Source organism: Thamnophis sirtalis, unplaced genomic scaffold (genome assembly GCF_051295495.1).
Source record: "Thamnophis sirtalis isolate CommonGarterSnake01/CBP01778 unplaced genomic scaffold, rThaSir2_p1.2 scaffold_2, whole genome shotgun sequence".
Classification (NCBI taxonomy): domain Eukaryota; kingdom Metazoa; phylum Chordata; class Lepidosauria; order Squamata; family Natricidae; genus Thamnophis; species Thamnophis sirtalis.
In genome coordinates this window covers 155,496,882-155,520,107 of record NW_028261382.1, presented here as the reverse complement: position 1 = coordinate 155,520,107, position 23,226 = coordinate 155,496,882, and the positions used below count along the sequence as shown (strand labels likewise).

General features: G+C 35.5%; 2 protein-coding genes across 3 annotated transcripts in view; one reads left to right on the top strand and one right to left on the bottom strand.

Annotated features, from left to right (window-relative positions):
- The first annotated feature begins 1,851 nt into the window (after positions 1 to 1,851).
- On the top strand, positions 1,852 to 14,661 carry MPPE1 (metallophosphoesterase 1). Of its 2 annotated transcripts, none has more exons than XM_087707302.1 (10): positions 1,852 to 1,974; positions 4,717 to 5,088; positions 6,714 to 6,822; positions 8,112 to 8,215; positions 8,400 to 8,480; positions 9,576 to 9,684; positions 11,144 to 11,215; positions 11,316 to 11,438; positions 12,843 to 12,983; positions 14,196 to 14,661. In XM_087707302.1, exons 2-10 carry the CDS (start codon positions 4,832 to 4,834, stop codon positions 14,376 to 14,378), a joined length of 1,179 nt encoding a protein of 392 aa, XP_087563428.1. In that variant the 5' UTR covers positions 1,852 to 1,974; positions 4,717 to 4,831; the 3' UTR covers positions 14,379 to 14,661. The 2 variants fall into 2 exon arrangements, with proteins under 2 accessions (XP_087563428.1, XP_087563429.1); XM_087707303.1 differs by lacking the exon at positions 1,852 to 1,974 and adding an exon at positions 4,008 to 4,099.
- Positions 14,662 to 15,579: 918 nt separating this feature from the next.
- LOC106551129 (guanine nucleotide-binding protein G(olf) subunit alpha) overlaps positions 15,580 to 23,226 on the bottom strand; it is a 60,173-nt gene continuing 52,526 nt past the window's right edge. Inside the window, exons 6-12 of the mRNA XM_087707305.1 lie at positions 21,978 to 22,032; positions 21,360 to 21,433; positions 20,258 to 20,316; positions 19,900 to 20,020; positions 19,294 to 19,424; positions 18,506 to 18,573; positions 15,580 to 17,863 (exon numbers count right to left, since the gene is read on the bottom strand). Of these exons, the coding sequence (XP_087563431.1) occupies positions 17,717 to 17,863; positions 18,506 to 18,573; positions 19,294 to 19,424; positions 19,900 to 20,020; positions 20,258 to 20,316; positions 21,360 to 21,433; positions 21,978 to 22,032 (655 nt within the window). The 3' untranslated portion in view covers positions 15,580 to 17,716. The remainder of the gene's footprint in view (positions 17,864 to 18,505; positions 18,574 to 19,293; positions 19,425 to 19,899; positions 20,021 to 20,257; positions 20,317 to 21,359; positions 21,434 to 21,977; positions 22,033 to 23,226) is intronic.

The following is a 23,226-nucleotide window of genomic DNA, read 5'->3' as shown; positions in this document are numbered from 1 at the left end:
TTCTAATTTTAAACTAATTGTAGCACTTCTTTATGTTTGAACTTGGGGACCTATGTTTAGCTCAAACTATGGCTTGTTCAATTTAAAGGTATTTCAAGGTTATTTTATAACTTAGATATGTGGAACTTTTTTTGAAAATGAATGTGTGTGATATATCCAGCCAGTATTTGTTAAAATAATAACTTTGGGCTATATTCTTAATCCATTTTTCCTTAGAGTTATTGAGAGAATAACATAAGGGAAAAATTATGTAACAGGTCTTGAACAGTGGTCCCCATACTTTATGGCTTGGCGACCCAGCGGGGGGAGAGAGGAGAACCAGCCCATGGGCTCGCATGTGTTTGTGTGCCAACCATCATTTGCACAAATGCGCTGGCCAACTGCTCATGGCCCAGTTCCAGTTGGGCCACAGCCTGGTAGTGGGCTACAGCCTGGGGGTTGGGGATCCCTGTTTTAAACTAATAAGATGATTTATCTGTAATCCTATGATATACTGGTTGCTAAATAATTTGCCTATAAAATAGCTTGTTTGTTTAGGTTTGGGCTCCATAGTGAGATGACTGTGACAACATCTAATGTTATCTAGGATTTGGGTTCAAAGAAAATAATGTCTGATAGTTTTTAACAGCATTTCTAATTTTTTTTTTTAATTGATAGTGTCCCTTATCACACTCTTAAGGCTTACATAAAATGCTAAGAACCTTTTTAAAAATGTAAATGATATAGCTTTTATTCTTTGATACATACATTCTGTAGGTATATCCTCATTTTTAAATATAAGAATTACTGACCTAAATTATTGAAGATAGTTCTTCCATTTCTGTTGCAGACTATTTAGAGGAAATAGATTTCTTTCTTTTGGAGTTCAAATCCGAGCAAAGGAAACTGCATATGTCACTTTAGCAGATGACTGGGTTAAGTCCTAGATAAGGGTGTGTAGGAGTCCTGCCCTTATTCAAGAAGCTGAGGCTCACCCACAGAATATAATTGATCACAAAAAAGAACAGGCAAACTGGTTCAAATATTTAGGAGTAGCTATGCTTGATCGAGGCTCACTGCAAATATGCAGCTGCCACTGGACAAAAGATCTGCAAATTGAAACTCTTCTTGCTTTTTATACACATTTAAAACAGTTTCCCCCCTGTCAACTCAACAGTATCCTATGTATTATATTAAAAATGACAGTTTGGTGACAACTTTTGGAAGTCTGCTATGGACGGCACCTAAAACTTGAAGATTCTGCACGACCTGCTTTAATAAACAAGTCTTTGCTCAGAAAGCAAGCCTATCGATGTCTGGTTTTCTCCTACCCTTAATGGTCCACCACCTCGGGTACCTTAGGCTAATTTTAAACAGCGCCGTTTCTGTGCTCGGTACTGCCTGATGTTGGAACGGTTCTTTGGACCAAGGCGACACTGCTGCGCAGATTGCATCCGAATGCCCCGATCGCCCAACTGCAAGCCCCGATCGCCATGGAAACGCCTAGCCGGTAGGAACCTGCAGAGCAGCCCCTTAGCCCGATGCAAATATGAAGAGCCAGCAAGAATTACTCATCCCAACACCCCGCGAGGCCAGCGCCATCCAGGTAGGGATGCCCGCTCAGATCCCGATCTTCTCAAGCGGGCGAATGGGAGACTCGGAAAGTAGCTTCCATCGATTGCACCCCCGGCCGGTGTTGTATAACTTCCGCAAAACGGAAGACTTCTCCGTAGATGCGGCGGGCGCGCGCGCGCGCTCGCTCACTCACACATTAACACACACACACACACACACACACACACACACGTGCCTGGCGGGTGACCATGTCAGCTTTCTTTCATTACCGCCTCTCTTTTCTTCCGGGGTTTGGTGGTGCAGCTCCAGCGTCAGCTGCTCCCGACGGCGTCACGAAGCGGAGGCGAAGCTTTCCCACGGTCGAGTTTCGTTCTTGGAGCGGAAGATCCGCTGTCCCCACACAGCCCCACTCCCTCCTCGGTGAGTTGCAGCAACGCTCAGAATCGCCTTGAGCGGCGAGATGGGCGCAAAGAAATTTGACCTCGTCCTAATCATAATCCTAGCGCTGAAAGGTTGCCTTGTTTGCAGGGTCGGAAGGAAAAATTGAGGGATTCTTGTTGGCTGAAATAGATTCGCCTTTCGGTCCCGATTTACGATTCGAACTGATTTCTGTTTTGTCTCTCGAGCTTTATGCGCTGGGAGAACTCGAGGAAGTGCTGCTGTTGCTGTTGTTGCTGCTGCTGCTCCTCCAAGACAGAAGCGGGTCCGATTCATGCATGGTGCGGAGGCGTGGTTTGCGTGGTGTGTCACGCATTTTGCATTGCCAAGCCGTTGCCGCAGTTCATCGCGGCGCAACTAAAGACACCACTTTTGGGCTTCCGGCGTTAAAAGATGGGTCTTCTTTGTCCCGTTTCATTTTTAGGCCATCTGGAAGGTCACACAGTAACGAGAAAAGCTTTGGAGTTTAGCATTAATGCTTTTCGATGGGGTGGGTGCTTCATCCACTCAAAACGAGGCGGAGGACAATGAGGAGCTGTCGCTCGATTGAAGTGTTTGAAATTGTGCCCAGGAATCGCTTTGTGCTCCTTGTTCTTCCTATGTTTAGCCCCAAAGTGTGCTCTCTATTTCATGAGACTTTAGTTGCAGGGTGTCCAACCTTGGCAACTTTAAGACCTGTGGACTTTGGGAATTCTGGGAGTTGAAGCCCACAAGTCTTAAAGCTGGTCCTAATGAAAATTATGTTAATGCTGAACTAAGTTGACCCAGAGGATTTCAGAATGTGCGATAGTAACCTGATAAAATGACTCCCCCCCCCAATAAAACAGTTTACTTCCTGGAGTTAGAATTGGGAAAGAGAAAATGTTATTTACTTTTAATAATTACATCTTAATATGTATATACTATATTGGTACAAAACAATTTCCACCAAAAATTGAAATTCCTTGAAATCTCATTTTGCTCTGTTTTGTTTCCCCCCTCAAAACAGCCCTTCTCATTCACCAAGGTCATGAAAAAGGTGTTTGCTTTGAATCAGCAGTTCTCTTAAACTGCTGTAGCTTGCAAAACACTGGCAGGATCCAACTATTCCAAAGGTGCTTTTTCAAGAGGCAACTGAACTTTGTTTTCCTTTGAACTTTGTCTTTCTTCTTCAGCTCACAAAGCTGCTTGGATGAGAAGCAAAAACGTCTTTTATAGAAAATCAGAGTCCAGTTGTGTCTTGAAAAAGCATCTTTGGGATAACCATGAACTGGATGACTGAGAATCTCCACAGACATTTAGCTATGGACATTGGCAGGATCTAACTTGCTTTAGGAGTATTCCCAGAGTAGCTGCACTGAGGGTGACAGTAACAGCCAATTTCCTGGAAGTCTGGCTTCGTGCTTATCAGTCCCTTTCCCCCCTCTTTCGCAATTCCCTCTGCAGAGCTGGTTTCCAGGCATGAATGCTGTTGTCTGAAAAGGGAAAGCACTATATTAAAGACACAAAAAAAGAATGTTCAAAGCTAGGGGCATAGTTTTGCATCAAGGAAGTGAGTCTTTTCAGAAAGGAGGAAGAAATTTTCTGTTGGCCCTCCATCCAACCTACATTAGTAATCTTGGTTAATTGTTATGGGACAAGAATGGCCTTAGAAAATAAGGTCAGATTTTTTGATGGTCCCTGGAAATAACCAGAGCTGAAAATAACTCAATTTGGCTGGACCCCTTTGAAATCCTTGCAACCTACATAAAAAGCACAACATGAAATGAAAGGAAATGGAATGTGCCACATCTACAGTAATGAATAGAAATTAAATGGTTATTGTTGCAGTGTTGTATTAATTTAAATATTAAAAGATTTACAGCTGTTCTTTTGATAGTTACAAAAATAGTAAATATTACTCTTTCAGTTCTATTGCTGAGTGATGAGTAGGTAGTCCCAAAGGTGCTTCTTCAAGAGGCAACTGGACTTTCTGGTTTTTCTTTCAAGACAGTTCACTTCTCATCCAAGAAGCTTCTTCAGAGCTGAAGATGAGAATGAGATGTCTTCAAAGAAAAACCAGAAAGTCCAGTTACCTCTTGAAAAAGCATCTTGGACCTGGATGACTGAGAATATCCATAGATATTGAGTGAGTAGATAAAGCATTGAAAAACAGGATTTCAGTGAAAATCTCTTTTAAGTGTGAAATGAACGATGGCTGTCTTGGGTAGAGAAATGGGCACAGAGCTAGAGAAAGGGCTCACAGGATGGAGATTTACAGTACAGAATCAGAAAATGTCTGATATGTAAAGCAATTTATGGTCAACAATTTTGAGATCAGAATGGCCTGGTTTAAAGTTAATCAGCTTCTGATTCAGAATAGTTATTTTGAAGCCAAAAATTTTGATTAAAAAAATAAGTATCACAAATATTACTATTTCTCAGTATTTTTTGTAAAAAAATTGTACATTGATAATAGATATGCATTTTATCATAATTCAGTTAATTTGGTAATTTTTTAAAACCTGTCACTATAAAATATTATAGAGCAATGCCGTGTGCTTTGGTTAGAAGAATGAAGCTATACTTCATTTAATACTATACGGTATTGAGTTCAGTGGGGCTTATAACCAAATCGCTTTTAAGCAATTGCTATATGTTCTTATTTATTGCTTTGTTGAATTGGGATATACAAGTGAATGAGGCTGATAATGTAGTTTGTATTCAGTATAGGCCCTATAAAATTTCTTTCCTTATCTCTTACAGGGTTTTTTTGCTGATAAGAATCACATGAAATACACAGTAATGTACATTTGATTTAGGACATGAAAAAAGGAACATTGGTGATACTTCTATGGAAAATGTGCTGCAGTAGGCTGAGATGGCAATGAACCATTATTCTTTGAGAAAAAGAGGCATTTTTATGCTGAAACTTATTTGTTTTACTCTGACAGTATTCATTTTCTGTGAATTTTTAATTTATTATGTAGTTATAATTCAATGTCATTGGCCGGAATTGAAAAATCAGACTCTGGGGACTAACAAACAGAATTCACGTTCTGTCTTGAAAACCATCTTTTTATCAGATCCTCATTTGCTTGGTAGAGTCAATGGACATTGGTTGGACAAGCTAAGGAGGTAGGAGCCAAAATATCAATAACTTGTTGCTTTTGGTTTGTGGAAGCATTTGTTGCATGCTGAATAATTACATTTTACAAACCTAAAAGTTTATAAGCTGATCATCTACTTTCTAACTTATTGAATGTTGATTCAGTTTAATATTGCTAAAATCTTGGTGTAGTTGCTCTCATAAGAAGAGAAAAATAAATCTTGTAATTCATTGAGCAACATTTCCCACTCATTATTTGAAGGAACAATCATTTTTAATAACATCTTCTTCATTCCATATTGCTTTAACACATTAAAACCAAAACAGTGTTCCAGAGTACAGGTGTTCTGCAATGTTTGAAACAGCTTAATACTGTGATTTAAAAATTATTTATTTAATTGATTTATATAGTCACCTATCTTAGTACATGGCTCTGAGCAGCTCACATGAAAACAAAGATTTATACACATATAAAACACATAGCAGTCTCATAAAATAGCCCTCAGCACAGCCAAGAAAATATTTAATATACATGTGTTGTATAATAAAATACTGTTATTTATTTTAATTTTACAATAGTTTATATGTGCATATTTTTCTTGTTTTATAAAAGTTGAAAGGAAGGAGATAAGAGGGAGTTATGCAGGAGGCAAAGGGCAGCTGCACTTGGGTAAAGCAGCCTTGAAGTTTGGTATCAAAGTTGCTTTCCAATTCCTTGTACTCAGCCTCATAATCAGAGCCCAGAGACACTAGTTTCAAATTGTGGTTGTTGACTGAAGCAATATCATGGGCTTAACAAGCAAAGCAATCACATCTTAATGACAGCTTCACTTAATGATCAAATTTCCAGTCTCAGTTGTTGTATATTAAGGACTATATTTACCAGCATGTTGTCATCATTCATGTTGTAGTAGTTGTATATTTTTCTGAAGAATAAAGCTTTTTACAGTATCTGTCACCAAGTTAGTTTGTCTAACTGTCCTTCCCAATCTCTTTATTACACCATTAATTTCTCTGGTGTCTTCAAGGCCTAAAAAGTTTCCATTTTATATGGCAAGGTTTTTCCCCTAATAAACTTTTCTTCAGTCTTTCCCATTCATGCTGCAAGTTAGAGTCTAAATGGGTGGCCTGCTGTTGTTGGATAATGTCAGGAATTCATAAGTAATTTGAGAATGTTTGTTCCCTTTTGAATTTGTGGCGTAACAATGGAAAAGTCACAGTATTTTTTTCTACTGTCTGACTGATCAAAAATAATTCTTTTTTACTTTGGGAATATAATAACTTAATGGGCAATTATTTCCTTTCTCTAAAATGTGTATGTTCCACCCTTATAGCTTAGCAGTTTAGCTGGTCTTTGGGCGTACCAGGCCATTTTCAAAGTACCTTCTTCTATTTCTTATTTGACAAATGTAATTTTCCCAACCTTCTGTTAGATTCAAAATAGCATGTTTTGAGTGACTCTTTGGCGTTCTCCAGTGTAACCAAAACCCTAAAAGGTAGATGTTTGTTCCAGGTTATTAAAAATGATATTCCATACAATGTTAAAAGAGAAGGCCACTCCATACCCAGCTACTTTTAATCCAGACTTTATAATTGCTTCATAATATTTTTAATAATTAAAATATGGTGGGTTTTTTTATCCCCCCCCTCTTAGGGAATGGCAAATGGAGAGGGCCTTCCAAACTGCCCTATGGCTTCTGCAGCCAGAAATAGTCTTTATTCTGGGCGATATCTTTGATGAAGGGAAATGGAGCTCTTCCCAGGTTTGTGTTCCTGAATTGGTATTCCTAGCAAAATAGATGCCTTTAGAATAGAATAGAATTCTTTATTGGCCAAGAGTGATTGGACACACAAGGAATTTATTCACTTTTAATAAGTGAATAAAAGCCCAAGGCCAGGAGTAGTTAATTCTTAATTAGAATGTTAATTATTAAATGAAAGCTGTTTATGATTATGGAAGCATTGTCAGTATTTAAATTTGTATTTATAGATGGTACTTTGCACAATAGATATGCCAACTGAGAAAATATTGGCAGTGCTGGCATCAGTTCTTTTAGCACAGATAACTTTTGTGTATTATTGCAAGTTCCTATAAGTTGCATTTTAAAATGAACCTTAACAATTCCCATTTTCTGATCCTACATACCAACTCAAATGCAGCTGAAATATTTTTTTTCTTAATTAACCAGTTTACTGAAGTATTCAGATAATTCATGTACTAATATACATACACACGCACACACACAAGAGAGAGAGAGAGAGAGGGAGAAGGAGAGGGAGAGAAAATTAGGAAACTGTGGAGAAAGAAAAATGCAGATGAGGTTTGTGTAGGTTTGTGAGAAGGGAAAAAAACAAATTAATGAATAAATAGAATAGAATGAAAAATGAGAAAAAAGAGCAACTGTATAAAATTGAATTTGGCAGATTTGTGGTTCCTATAGTAGTAGTGATTAAATTCATGACCAAGTGTTTCTTCTAAAGTGAAACACACTGCAGTTTTTCCCCAACAATCAGTGTAAAATTCAGTAGATGTCTTGGGTAGATTATTTTTATGGCATTGAAGCCAAATTTATATTCAGAACACTGTTAAGAAAGTGAACTGTGGGTTGGGGTAAATTGGACACATTATGAACAAATAGGGCTGATAAATAAAAATAAAATATGTAGAAATTTTTATTGAGTTGAAAAGTTTTTTTATGATACTACAAATTACTCTAATATATTAGTATCTAAACATTCAACAGTCCTACGTGGGAAAAAATAACAATGCAAGATGCTGTATTTAAAGAAATTCATTGGTGCTCTTTATCTTCTTTGAGATTTATTTTTTCTGACTACAATTTAGGAAATAGTTTGTTTTAATTTTTAATATATAAAAATGAATTTCAATATGTTATGAAATTGCTTGCTTTATCTCAAGGCATTGTCTATTGATCCTTTATTCTTAGCAAATTCAGGAATAATAAAAACAAAAACCTAAAAATAATAATCAGTATTTATTTTTATTTAAAAAAGATTCTAGCATTTAAATTTTTAAACTTTTTTTTTGCAGGCCTGGTCAGATGATGTAAGGCGCTATCAAAAAATATTTTGGCATCCAAAACACACAGAAGTATTTGGTATTGTTGGCAATCATGACATTGGCTTTCATTATGAGTAAGCATTGTTTTAAAATTGTGGGATATAGATTAAAATATTGGTTTATAGTCATGATGGTCCACTTTTTACAGACCAAATTGAAATTTTGCTCTAATTCAATCATAGTATGTTTTCTACATGCTAGGACCTATGGTGTTTATTACGGTATAATGAAGTGCTGTCTTTTATTATACACTCCTAGGATGACATCATTCAAGTTAGAACGTTTCTCTAAAGTTTTCAACTTCTCTTCAGAAAAAATAATAACTCGGAAAGGGATAAAGTGAGTATAACTTTTTTTTTAATTTACTGGGATTTTTATTTTGTGCCTGATCTTTGTTCCTAGGCATTTACAGCAAAACGTTAGTTTCATGATGGCATCACATTACATTTTATTTAAAAGTAAATTATAAACAGATTTTTAAGGTTAATTTTTGGCTATCCAGAAAATATTTTTTAATATATTTCTGCTGAAAGGATAAGAACTGTTGCTTGTGATCTGTTTCCCCCCATCTGGTATTAATTATATTAATCCATATGATATTATTACATTTATAAAATTTATTCCAATTCTGCTCTTAACATTTGGGTTTTAATTGAACTGCAGCCCTTTCTATAGAAACGTGTATTCATTTCCTGTTATTATAGATAAACAGTATCTTAAGATTTTGCATGGTTTAAACTCCATTTTTGTATCACTGTTAATGCCTAGTAACCAATGATACATTGATTGGGTTTTGCCTAGTTAACATGTAAGACAGAGAATCTTATGAAACTTCAATGTTAAGATCAATATTTATGATTATAGGTATCCACTGTGAGGATTATTTTTCTTCCTTGATCATTCACTACCTTTGGCAGGTTCTGAACAAACCCAGGGAGAATTCTCTTATTTTTCACATGGCCTTGTCTGTTGTAACCCAAAGGTGCTATGTATAGTACAAAGAAGTATCTGATGGAAGGAATTTTCTTCTGCATCTTCCCAGGCCTCTTTGGAGGATGGGAATTCACTTGAGCGCATTAGAAATATATTTGGTGGGGAAGTCTTCTTATGCTGTGTGGGTTTACTTTCCATGTTTAGGATATGGGCAAGAGCCAAGGTGGCGCAGTGGTTAAATGCAGCACTGCAGGCTACTTCTAGATCAGCAGGTCAGCGGTTCAAATCTCACCGGCTCAGGGTTGACTCAGCCTTCCATCCTTCCGAGGTGGGTAAAATGAGGACCCAGATTGTTGGGGGCAATATGCTGACTCTCTGTAAACCGCTTAGAGAGGCCTGAAAGGCCTATGAAGCGGTATATAAGTCTACTGCTATTGCTATTGCTATTGCTATTGCTAATTTATTGGCAGTAACTTGCATATTTCCTTCGTATATTCTTAGCTTTCTTATAGTGAACAGTGTTGCTCTTGAAGGTGACAGGTGTATAATTTGCAGAACAGCAGAAGCCAAACTCATTGAACTTTCTCACCAACTGAATTGCTCATTGAAGGTAGGCATATAACTATTTTTTGGGAAAGCTTATCAAGGTAGAGGGTGAAATGAAATTGGTTTGGACAGGTTCGCCCAGATCGGTAGTAAAAAATGCTACCGGTTTGAGTGAACAGGTAGTAAAAAAATGCTACCGGATTGGGAGAACCGGTATTTCTGTTGATCAGCTGTGACACATGATTTATATTAGCTAGAATTGTTGGATTTCCTGCTTTCTAGCTAATCTAAATCACATGGCACAGCAGATTCCTCCTCTCGCTGTTCTACTTTGCTACTTTCGGTAGCAGGCTGGTTACCTGTCCGGATGTCATCACGGCCTGTTTTTGATGCTCTGCGCATGCGTGGAAAGTCCTGCACATGTGTGGAGGTGGGCACACGCTCACATTGGTGAACTGGTAACGAAGGCAAGTTAATTTCACCCCTGTATCAAGGTAAAGAACAACTCCTCCAGAATTATTTTAAACTAAGTCCTTCCCAAATTATTATTCAGATGAACTCCCAAGCTTTCAGCAAAACTCAGTCTTTTCCTCTAAAAATAATGTGTTCTCTTCATTGAAATGAACGAGAAAGCCCTTATGAGTGAAGCTTTCTGTCCTTGGGCATTGGGAAAAACCAGAATGAAATTGTGGCTAAGAATAGAGCAGCACCATCAAATCTTGTATTGCATTGTAATCATCTTCAGAAGTCCTTTTTGTGTCTTGAATTTAGTAGTTTATTATACTAGTTTATTTATGGATTTTTCAACCCTACAACACTTCCCAAAATAAGCCCTTGATATAGCAGGGCTTACCTACTCTTTAAATTAATTAAACTGATAGTTTGATATTTGTTAAAATTTATAAAGAACTGAAGGTAGTATACTTAGTGCTTCTTCTTCTGTAATGGGTTGAGAGTAACTTTGAGCAGAAAGAAAAGCAGTAACCGAGTCTACTGTGAGACCAAAGAAATAGAGACAAAATTGTAATTTAAGAAAGCATCTGAGGCTTGACTCCCCCATTCCCGTTCCCTTGAAGATAAAGGGAGTGGGAAAGCATATTCACGTTTGCATATTTTATTACCCTAACCTCATTAATAAAAGTAGTTTTAGCCTTCAAAAGTTTGGTTTCCTAGTCAACCCTTGAAAGGCTGACACCCTCAGTATTTATGACTGCTTTCTTTTTTGTGTGTATTGTGTGCATAGACATTGTTCTGAAACCTCCTGGGAGATTCTGCTAAAATACGTATATATCTTGCAGACATTTTCTGCCTGTCTGTATGTAACTCAAGTGGTATCTAAAACTGACTCACCCATTCTTTGAACACGAGAGGGGTATCTTCTTTTAGAACATCCAATTTTATATATCTGTATCATCCCCTCAATTCTAATGAAATGCTAAAAGTTTTCCTTAAAAACCATGACTTTTTTTATTGGTTGCTCTGTGTACGGTACATATTAAATAATTTCTGGTTTTTGTTGGCAGGAACAAAATCAACGTAAAAAAAGCTGTAGTAATGTAGATAAGGTCCCAACCTCGGCTCCAATTCTATTGCAGGTAAGTTGACTCTGATAGAATGAGATCTCTGCACTTTATTTACCATGGATATATTGAGAAGCTTTATTTGGAACTATTTTGTACTTTTCATTCTTCTCAGCATTATCCTCTTTATAGAAGAAGTGACTCAGAATGTACAGGAGAAGATTCTGTTCCCCTGGAGAAAAAGAATGACCGCTTCAGAGAGAAATATGATGTGCTTTCTCAGGAAGCTTCCCAGAAGGTATTTTTGTTTTGCCAGAGGCTTTGCATTACTTAAGTGTTAACTGTTGAGTTGTGTTAACAAAGAAAAACTCTGAATTTTCCCTTTTTAGAAGTTGAACGGTGGAATTTCTTTCTTTTAGGAAATATTTGCAAACAATGTTTATAGCACACAGTGCTGTAAGTATAGTCACAAAGTAACCTATGCAAGAGGGGCTTTCCTTTGTCTTCAAGACATCTGGAGTTTGGGAGACATTCTTCCTCTTTTATGAAAAATGACGGCATATTGTTGTATTGTTAAAGAAAGATGCTGTACCGTATGTGGGAAGTTTTCTCTTTTACTGTATTTGCTTACAAAACATTCACCAGTTTTCATTGATACAAGTCTATTTAAAGAAGACCTAATTTGTGCAAAGAGTAGAGCTTACTTTGCAACTTTGTACTAAGAGTCAAAAATGTTCCCCTCTGTCTGAGTTGGATTTTAGGTGATGTACATGTTAGGAATTCTGCTTCAGCTTCCTGAAAAACTCCCTGAAACGCCATCTGTCTAGAGTATCACATTATTAACGAGCACTAATGAAGAATCTTGATAATGAAGAATCTATTGAGGGATATCCTAAGAAAAATATATATTGTATCTTTAAATGTAGGGCTTGTGTGTTTCACTGTCTACAAATAGACAAAGGGTAGGGAACAGGCTAAGTAGAATAGTTCATGGTGGTTGAGTGTAAATGAACAGTCAAGCTTGGGTATACTGTTCAACTGCTTCCTCATGTGTCATGAAAGCAGTGACTCAATAAAAAGTTTATAATATGGAAACTATTGTTCCTGGCTTCATTCTCCCAAACAACCTAAATAACTAAGATTAAACTATGCTTCTGGTTGTTAGGAATTTGCCAGAGCCTCCAATTTTGAATCCAAAAATCGTGCAAGAGATTTCTGCAATTCTGTCCCAGTCTTTGTGGCTAAAAGCTCTGCTGGGTGGGAAAGTTTGAAATCTGAGATCCAACATATCTGAGGATTACCATAAAGCAAAAAAACATTTTAGCTGCAAGCATATCATCCTTAGCATGCTTATTTGTCGATGATATGCCAGAGTGAACTCAACCATTATGTAATGGTTCCCCGAGCCCTATTAAGTCAAAGATTCCTGTGTAATGCTGAATCATTCTTCTCCCAAAGATGTGGTGGACAAGTGTTTTGGAATCAGCTATGTCAAAACTGAGTTACTTCTGGTATTACTGAGGTGATCTGATAGCACTTTATGGATGGATGGATAACAACTCTAATAAATTACTGATTAAAGTAATTTACTGATTAAACTGATTAAAATGACTGAGGGGAAACTGAAAGCAAGATGTGCTGTGTGGTGAAGTTATTTCCTAAAGTAGAAATGGTAACAGTGCTGTTTTATTCCACTTTATAGCTATTGTGGTGGTTTCATCCTCGATTGATTCTGAGTGGCCATACCCATAGTGCCTGTGAAGTGCTTCATAATGGTAACATTCAGGAAATCAGTGTTCCATCATTCAGTTGGAGGAACAGAAACAATCCTAGTTTCATAATGGTAAATTTAAATAATGTTTATTTTATCAGATATTTTTTCATAATATAAATCAACATAGCAATCAGCTATTTTCTCAGACTGATGCTACCTGTAAAAAAAAAAGCAAAACAGAACAGCCCCTTCCATCCTCTCCAAAAGTACACTTAAGTTGAATACAAAGCACCCGCTTTATAAAGCACATACACATGGAGAGCCGTCTAGCTTGTAGAGTGCAAAGTAAGGTTTATGGTACAATTCTAAATGCAAGCATATTTAGTACGTTTCTATAAAGAGGATGCAGTGTAAACAATCTGACTACAACAATCGTCAGTAGTCTGCAACAAACAGTATCGAGACTTGCTTTTGCTTGACTGATTTATTCACAAGACCACCTTTTCCCTCTGGGATTCTTTGTTTTTCAAAAGTGCAAATTATATTATAGGGCAGCAAAATTCTGTTCAGAGGAACTTAATTCACAGTTTGCTTTGGGTATACTAGATTACAATTCTTAATAAACCCGGAGCACAAAAAAAATTCTTGGTTCTAAGCCTTGTTTTAAATGATGCTATCTTCAAAACCGGTTCTACGCTAACTTTCCTTTTTTTGGCTCCTTGAGCTTCAGGAAAGGCAAAGCAATTATAGCTCTACTGTAATTTTTAATTCATAGATGAAAATCTGTCTCATTTTAGGGAACATGATTTTAAATTGTTCTCCTTGAGAAGCATACTTTCACCTATATTTTCTTTAAATTCATTATTTAACAATCTAGCAGGTCATGTTTGTAACATTCTTGACATGTGAATGCTTACCTATGGGGCTAGATTATCCATAATTCCACTCCCATCCCAATTCTATAAGAATAGAGCTACGTTGTATTTTATTTCATGCAATTTCAAATGCTTAGTTCCCCCAATTATATAGCAACCATTAGTATAATTAAGGGTTTTAAGCTGTTAACTATATAAGTCTTCCCTTGCCTAGTTCAAATAACAGCTGTTGTGTTCTGGAAGGTCCTTTTTCACATGGCACAAAATATTCACACAGGGCAGTTCAGTGCTTAATTGCAAAACAACTATGATTAGAAGTTTCACAGTTGTCTGCATCTCTTAAACCATGAACAATTGAAAGTACTGCTACTTTAAGAAGAAGTAAGCTTCCCTCTCCCTTAATAGAATCTTCAACATCTACAGCCATTTGCCTCAGACCTTCTAAACTCTTGCTTCCATTTTCCAGGGCAGCATAACATCAACAGAGGTCTCGCTCTACAAGTGCTTTCTTCCACATGAGAACACAGTAATAGCCATTTACTGTACAGCAGGATCTGTGCTGATGGTCCTCATTCTAGCTCACTTTCAGCCCCTTCTTTCCCCTTACCATTTTGTTCAGCGTTTAATCACTAAGTATAAAGCACTATGAAAAGTCAGACACTTGGAATCAGTCACTGACACACCAAAGCTAAAGAACAATCCATCAGACTACATTCATGCCAGCAAATGCGTACTTGAATTGCTAGCCCAAAGGCAAACTGCTCTTACAGACAGAAAGCTCTAGACAGTTGATAGGACTTTTTTTTTCTTTACTACAGGATAAAGTAACTGCTTCATGCTGTACAAAAATATTGTAATCTACAATGAAACGAATGGTTTTCTTGCTAAAGTTTTTTTGTATCAAATATGTATATTAAAAGTTTGTAACTGTACACTAAGCTCTACAAGCCTCCTTTTGTGTCTGCACTAGTGCCCTATGCTGTTAGAGGCTCAGTCTTTGTAATAGAAAAAGAATTTTAAAGTGTTATTGCTGCGTGACCATCTGAAGTGGTACTTCATTTCCTTGATATCAGCAATACAAGATGTAGTTATTTTACAGCAAGGTATTACCAAAACAGAAGCAAAACATAATTATAATAACTGACATAATTTTCTACCCTCATGAGTCACTTTTAAATTAGATGTAAATAGTTTTAGATGGTAGTCATGTGACAGCATCAACAAAAAAACCCTTTGCTATTAAGTTTGCAGAGTATTGGCAAACCAGGTAGAAAACTGAGAAGAAGCCTCTTGCACATTCAGAATAAGGGTGTGCACTCTGCATCCATGGACACATGGACTGGAGCTTGGCTGAACATTTCCCCTGGAATAAGATGTAAACAACTACTGTTAGATTCACACAGAGTTTTTATGGTATGACTCAGTTTGTGTGATTGACTATTCCACCCCCCCCCCCCCAAGAGAAATAAACCTTACTGGAAAACTTTGCACACCATTCCTAAATGTTTAAGTCCTATCTGATTAATAGCATTAAAAAAGTGCTTAAGTATGCAACTTAAAAAGGCAGTATAAATTAAGCTGCAGAAATGTATAGACTTGGTTTTTTTTATCTACTTATATAAACTTTAAAGAGAATTTTATTCAGTAAAGAAGAGTTTAGGTTAGCCTTCCTCAGCATGTTGCCCACCTAAGAATTGAGACAACAGATCTCAAAATTTCCAGGCATGCTGGAAAGAGTTCTGAAAGTTGTAAACAAAATCTATTTGGAGGGCATTAGATTATAATTGTCTGAACGATTGAATATAATCTGTGACATTTGCAGCAAACAATTATAATAATCTACTCCATTCCTTTCAATAACAGAACCATCCTTTTTTTAAAAAAAAAACAGGCAGTACTTTACATTTTCACTGCTTTGTCTTTAGAGGAAATATGAATCTTTAGACTGGTATGTCTTCATCATATCAAAATAAGTGTCTTTCAATCATCTTGGAAACATAACAAGGTTATGACTGAATACAGTATGTCAAAGTACCAGTTTCAGAGTGGATCTAAAATGCTTCAAAATCAGAATATCTTGACAGATTACTAGCCCAATTCTTTTGCAGAGATACAATTGTTTCTCAGTTTCTAAAAGTGATCTGGGGTTATATATGCAATAAACATGCCTTCCTAATTTAAAAATAGTTTCACATTATGTCATCAAAATATTTTAAGAGTAATTTATCTTCATAGCAAAAGGCAAAGATAATCCAAGTGTTATAATCTATGAAGTTCTGAATTTGTTATTGCATCTACAAATTTTAAATATTGGTACAGATTTTCTCAGGCACTGGAAACTGTACTCTGACATAATGTCTATGTATAAAATATAAAACAATTTCATAGTTACCGAGAAAGGCATGCCTTATTGCTACACCAATTCTTGCTTTTATGCTAAACTGTACCACAACTTATTTTGTGAATGTCATTTGCATAAATTATTCAAGTTTGAAAAAACATTATGATTCTACAATATTTAAAATTAAACCATTTTCTAAGATCTGTTTATTAAAAGAAATAAATACGTCATTTTGTAATTCTCTTAGGCCAAACACAAGGATTACACCTTTTTTCTTTCTTGCAATTTGCACAATAAAAGCAGCTGTTGCAACAAAGATTGAAAAAAAAACCCTTATCTAATGGTGCCTTTACACATTCACAATCTGCAATTGTGAACGGTTTATGAATGACCAAAGAATTACTGAACATAGTTTTAAAGGTAAAACAAGATATTCCCATGAAACTTACACCAGGTTGCAATTTGGGCACTTAAATCAATTTTTAAAGCTGAGTATGATAGGCTATTGCTGCTACAGTAGCAGCAATTACTTACTTGGAAAGTTAATATGACTAAAATTTGCATAATTTATAATTTTTATACTAAAGAACATTTTATATAAATCAGAAAAAAATCCCTAAACTCTACAGAGTTTTTTTCAAACCTCCAGTCACTGCTGTAGGTAGAGTTGACATCAAGCTGTACAGCGCAATCAAAAACATACTTACATCTTAGCTCATTTTACAGGTACAGCCATAATCAAGGCACAAAGATCTTCTACAAGTATTTTCTTCAATAAAATTGTACAAAATAATATTACACTTTACAGTCTGTACAATATAATAAACCAGCAGTAAAACAAAAAAAATATATATTATATATTATATATATATATTATATATATATTTATATTTTTATAGAAGACTGATGTCCAAAAATGATCTAAATTAATCGAATCATTTGTGGACAGAAGAAATATGGTATGTGAAGGTGAATTTTCTGCCTAAATGCAATAGGCTGAAAAAGTAGCTCTAAATTCAAAAGCCTGAGGTGTAAAGAGACTCTTAGCTCCAAACCTCCCAAAATTGCTTACCTACTCTATTCCTGGGCCAGCAATGGCTTAGAAGAGGAGGTCACTTCATCAGTTGACCTGCAACTCAGTTTGTTGAAAACTCAGTGTAATAAATATCATAGTGCTGCTACATCATGCATGAATACATCCTCAACAGTATTTTCTAATTCTGAAGCAAAGTGCATTATTCCCTTTCTTTCTGTATATCAAGTACTCTTCAGTGTCATGACACAAAAGGAACCCTCCAAAAACATTCTAGGTATGACACAGTGTCATCTAACTAGCAGATACCAGCTTGAACTAACAAGTCTGCTGAAAAAAAATTAGCAGACTATGTCCAATTAATTAAACATAAACAAAAATTTACAACCAAACCAAAAGAAACAGAGGTAGCCAAAGACTTCAGTGGAATGACAAAGAAGTGGCATATAAAAATAAAACACACATATTGTCCCTAAAGCATGGGCTGGCTAGAAAGTCTAATAAAAGTAAACGAACTGAGGAGGCAGATGGATCTAGTATCTCTTCCTCTACTTCATTTGAGGAAGCCAAGAAAGAAAGATGCTTAAAACCACGGACTCCATGGTGTCCTTAATTACAATAGTTCATACTGGCGAAGATGCATTCTCTGAATGATGTCTCTACAATCATTGAATACTCTCCGAATATTTTCTGTGTCAACTGCACACGTGAAATGTGGATAGCAATAATGTTTTCCATCTCCGGTTGCCGTACTTATTCGCTGTAAGAGATAATGAAAAAATTGCTGAGAACAAAGTTGGATAAAAGCACTTCTGGGAAATGACAACAAGATGCAGGAAGACTTGATCAGCATAGCACCATCTCAAGCTAACGTGTCAAAAATTATGCATTAAACACATTTATTCAAGGAATGCTTGGATGTTCCAAAGATAAACCCCCCAATTTGTCTAAAACTGAATAAGTAACCAGACACTAAACTGAATATATTAACTTTGCAACCTACTCACCAGGTAAGCTTAGCCTGATTTTCCACTAAAAAAGTGATATAGTACTATAGGCTTATTTCACTGCAGCTTATTACAACTCACAGCTAAAAAACACACGGAAAAATATATGAGCAGTTAATGTTTCATGTATGGCCATAATCAAGATGTTGAGGGTAAGAAACGTGGGGTTTTATGGTAGCATGCTGCTTTTTTTTTTTTGCATGCTTTGCATAGCTTATAAAGAGAGGTGATGATTTAAAAATGGGCTATAATGGTTTGTAATTCAATGATGACTGGTTTCAAGATAAGAGTTGCTTTTATAACAAAGCTTATAGAAAAATAATATAACGGTATTGAATATCGGTATTCAAATTTATAAAGTTAATACAGTGTTAAAAAAAATCACCAATACTTACTAAAAATTCATCCCGAATAAAAAACTTTGCTCTTGTAACTTTGGGATCTTCTCCTGCATCTGGTGTTGCTGTAATGAACATAGATTCATAGATTGAAAATATTCAAATATATGCAATATGAATTTTAAAAATATGTGCATGGTGTCTTTATTTTCATGCAAAACTGATACATATATCGGAAATCACAATATGGACAGAATATAATGAAGCATACTGGGTTCAGATTGGCAAAGAAGTGGGACAATACCCTCCACTTATTTATTCAACCTACTTGCTGCCATCTGTATTAAGGAAATCTGGATTCAAAATAGATGAGTGTGATTGTAATATTAGAAATGGAAAGATCAATAATCCGTGCTAGGGTGATGATACTACTCTGATATGCAAAACTGCAAAGGAGCAATTGGTATGTGAATTGAAACAAAAGTTGGGCTTTGAAGAAGCAAGTCAGAGTCTTGATACTTTTGAACTGTGATGTTGGATTACACTCCTGAGAATACTATGAACAAACAAATCATTGATCATTGAATAAATAAGGCATAAATTATGGGAAGATGTAGCTCTCTGGAGAAGATTCTAATGCTAAGAAAATGGAAAGAAAGAGAAGAGAATGACCAGCAGCAAGGTGGATAGTCAATTATTGTACCACTGGAAGACTAGCTTAGGGATAGAATATCATGCAGAAAAAAAAATCTATCTAAGAGCTCATATTGACTTGGCACAAAAGTAATCAATCTCATAAACATTCAAATTATTTAAGCATAAGAGACTTTAGTTAAGAAACTTACCATCTTCAGGTACAGTGTAACGTGTAAATTCGGGAAAATAATCTTCAATTTTAGACTTCCCTGCCAAGACTTTTTCAGCAAGCATGTCTTGTTTGTTCAAGAACAAAATGATAGAAATTGTCCGTAACCACCTGTGAAGACCCAAAGATTAATTCAGAGTCCAAATATCTGCTGACATTTATATTTTCTAAGAGAAAACAGCCATCTAAGGAGGAAAATCTTTTTTGGGCCAACTGGGAGTTACGGGATATACATTGAAATCAAATATCTATTAAATCTGAACTGATGTAACTGATGTTCTTTGAGGTAACATCATTGGCATAAAACAATATAAACTGATGATGCAATTGCTGAGTCAAACATTGAGTCAACTGTCCAACTGTTTTAGAATGGGAAGTCCATTAAGTCAAGGTTTTACTACATCTCATCAATTCCTGTTTATAATGATGCTAAGAAAACCAGGAACTAATCTGAAGGTTGCAACAATTATTAAAATCTGAATAGAAATCTTGATTTGTTCTAACAGATTTTTCACAAAAATCCTCCACCCATCCTAGATACGTTTTTATCAAACCAATGCAGCTGATTTATGCATGGGTATCTTGCCTATTGTTCCAGATGCTTTTGAAGAGGTCTAAGGATTCGCGCAATCTGTTTGTGTTGTTGTCTTCTCTTATGACCATATTGTAGCTGCTACAGGCCACAACGAAGATAATAGCTGTGACATCTAAGGAAGAACATACCATAGATAGAAAATAAAGAGTAAGACTTAATCAGAAACACTTATGCTTCCCATATATGATGATAAATGCAGTGTAAATTACTGGTATACATATAAACAAAATTATGAGATTTTATAAAGGATGAAACAATAAGCCCCGATAAATAAAAGTAATACATATTTACAATAAGAAATAAACAGCAAGCATTCAGACCAAATACAGAATGTGAAAATATTTCTTACCATTAAAGCACTGGATCCATTTTCTTCTTTCATCTCTCTGACCACCTACATCAAACATGCTGTTGAAATACAGAGACTATTATTCTTTGTGAATGTACAAAAAACCCCCACATTTTCCTAATGTGCACTTACTTTTGCAAATGGAAATGAAACTGCAATAAATACTGCATGAAAGCAAAATGGAACATTGTTTTGTAATATCTGTTGTCAAACTTTAGTTAAGTCTCATTTGTAAGTCTCAAACATAGTCCTAGCTACGTTTTTGGTCAAATTTAGGAAAGGTCAGCCTAAATAGTAGGTGGCCATTTAGTATTTATTAGCTCAGCTGAAAATAGAGGGGAATAGTGTGGTCGAGTACAAATGTAACAGCAATTCTAAAGCTATATTCAAAGCTAAATAAAAACAATTGGGCAAACCAACTTAGAGAGAGGGGATTCCATTTGTAAGAAAGGATGGAGGAGTTTACAATTTCAGTAACAATTTCAGAAACTTTTGCAATATATTCAATCTTATTAGAATGATATGAGCAACTAGTTTAATATATAATAATATAATCCTTAGAGGTGACTAGCCTAGAGAATATTTTAGACAAAAATGAACAGGCAGCTTTGATATTATGAAAAGTATTAGGTAAGAAAAAGGTTATTACAGCCAAAAGAATAGACATATTAGTAATAATATTCTGTGTGCACTATATTATTTATGAAAGAGCTTTCTTATTTAGCAAAAATTTAAAGTTGTCCATTACATTAGCACTATCAATTAATGAATTCTTGTTCTTTTAACTCATTATATATGAATTAATAGAAACATTAGTTTCTATATTAATATTATGTACTATACTAATCTTCTATACTAAAACTTTAAGGTCCACAGACTAATACATCAAACAAAAATAAGCAAATATTAAATAATGTCCTATGTTAGAAACATCCAGGTCAGCACTGACTAATGAATATACCTTGATCTCTTACCCTGTATGTCATAAATGAGCAATTTATTTTAGAAAACCTTGTAAGTAAAAATGTTAATTATGTCTGCATTTGTTTCCACTGTTTTATAAAACATGACACAAATTAAAGGTTATTATTACTGTACTTACTGAAAATTTACTTTGTCTACTTGGAATCTTGTCTCAAAAATCCCAGAAGTCAAAACCCTGCATCTTAAGAGATCCTAGAAATGAAAAACAATTTTCCATTTTAATTAAGCAAATTTGGCCTGCAAAGCAATGTGATATATTAACAATTTCATATAATTAAAACAGTGAGCACAAGCTACTGTATGAATTCAAATCTGACAGTGTCAAAGATAATTCTGAACAATTATTTAAATATTAGACAGAATTATAATGTGACAGGCAGTAGCAGAATTATTTTACTTTTGTTCACGGAATGGGGTGATTTTCTTTTCACTCCAAAATTCCACTCCAGAAACCTCTTAAACCTTTCCTCAGTTTCAGAAACAACTTGGCACACAATAAGGGAAGTGTTAAAGCCTTGTGGACTCACAAAGCTACTCTCAAAATTCTTTTTCTATTGGAATCATAAAGAGCAATTTTAACATGAACAGCATATATGACGTTAAACTATGGCTGGGATAAATGAATAAAAAGATTATTGAATTAAACATATTTCCCAATTTAAGCCTGCTTGAATTCATTTAATTTATTAAAGGTGACTCTCATACTAATTCACATTTGTTACTCCATTTTACTCACCTGATCTGTGGGCGTGTAATCAGGCAGACTGACACTGTCTATTCTTTCTAGGAAGCTGAAAGAAAACATACATTTTTAACCATAAAAACCCAACATCCTGCGCACACATGCACTCCCGTTTCGGCACTCGGTGCTGAAAAGATTCACCAACACTGCATTATACTAAGGAGTTTTTTTTTTACATTGAAAGATTATGTATCTATGTTGATGCAACCAATCAATATCTTCCAGGGAGTCAATGTTTTCTTTTAAACACTGTTCAGGCAAAATTTTAGGAATAATTGACTCTCATAAGGTTTTGCTCATGCTTACTTTCTAATCTAGGGATTCTAGAAAAATATATAATTCTCACAAAAGACATAGGTCTACCAGGGAAATGGAACTGTGATAAATTTCTTAGAGGAGATGCAAGAACCAGTAGGATCTGTATCTGATTTACCAAAGTATGCAAAAACTATTACCATGGCAATAAGATGGTTAATAAAACTTAATGAATAGTAAGAGCATTGAGCAGGAAAGAGTGCTCTAGTATTTTTCCAAATTAACAGTTTAGCAGCACTTCACAAGCTGCTGGGAAGAAATTGCAGCATCCAGGTATTTGAAGAATAAATGAAAATCAATTAGAGTTGGGGACAGATGTCAGTTTCTAAGAGTAGTAAAGACATTTAGAGCATTGGCTAGACAGAATGTAGAGGGCACTTGTTAGATAATAACATGGCTACTTTGGTCCAGTGGTTAAAGCACCAGGCTAGAAACAAGGAGACTGTAAGTTCTAGTCCTGCCTTAGATATGAAAGCTGGGTGAATTTGGGCAATCTCTTTTTTTTTTAGCCATGATCTCAGGTTGAATAAGCTGGTTGGTTAATAACTTGCAACCAAGTTATTAGAAAAAAGAAAAGAAAATAGTGCACTTGTGGGGAAAATGCTAGGAAAAAAATTCACTAATGAAGAAACACCATCATTCATGCCACATTGAGACTCAAAGGCAACTAAAATGTCCAACTATTCTAACTGCTCTTTCTGACACCTTTTTGCAAAGCCCAGCAATCTGGATCTCTGCTATGAAATACACCTTTTCATTGGAAGCCAGGCAGGTACTGAATATTTTTTGACACCTTTGTACCATTTTATGTCACTTGGGAGGTTCATAGAAATGCTGTTGTTGACTATAAATGTTAGCCCCCCCCAATTATAAGCATGGCAATCTTTATTTTTATAAACACCAAGCAGATATACCTTCTCTACATCCT

Excerpts from the sequence above, each read along its gene's own strand:
- MPPE1 (XM_087707302.1), top strand. The coding sequence starts at position 4,832 with ATGGCAATGAACCATTATTCTTTGAGAAAAAGAGGCATTTTTATGCTG. Across the intron at positions 6,823-8,111 it reads GGAAATGGAGCTCTTCCCAG|GCCTGGTCAGATGATGTAAG; the intron begins GTTTGTGTTCCT and ends TTTTTTTTGCAG. Across the intron at positions 8,481-9,575 it reads ATAACTCGGAAAGGGATAAA|CTTTCTTATAGTGAACAGTG; the intron begins GTGAGTATAACT and ends GTATATTCTTAG.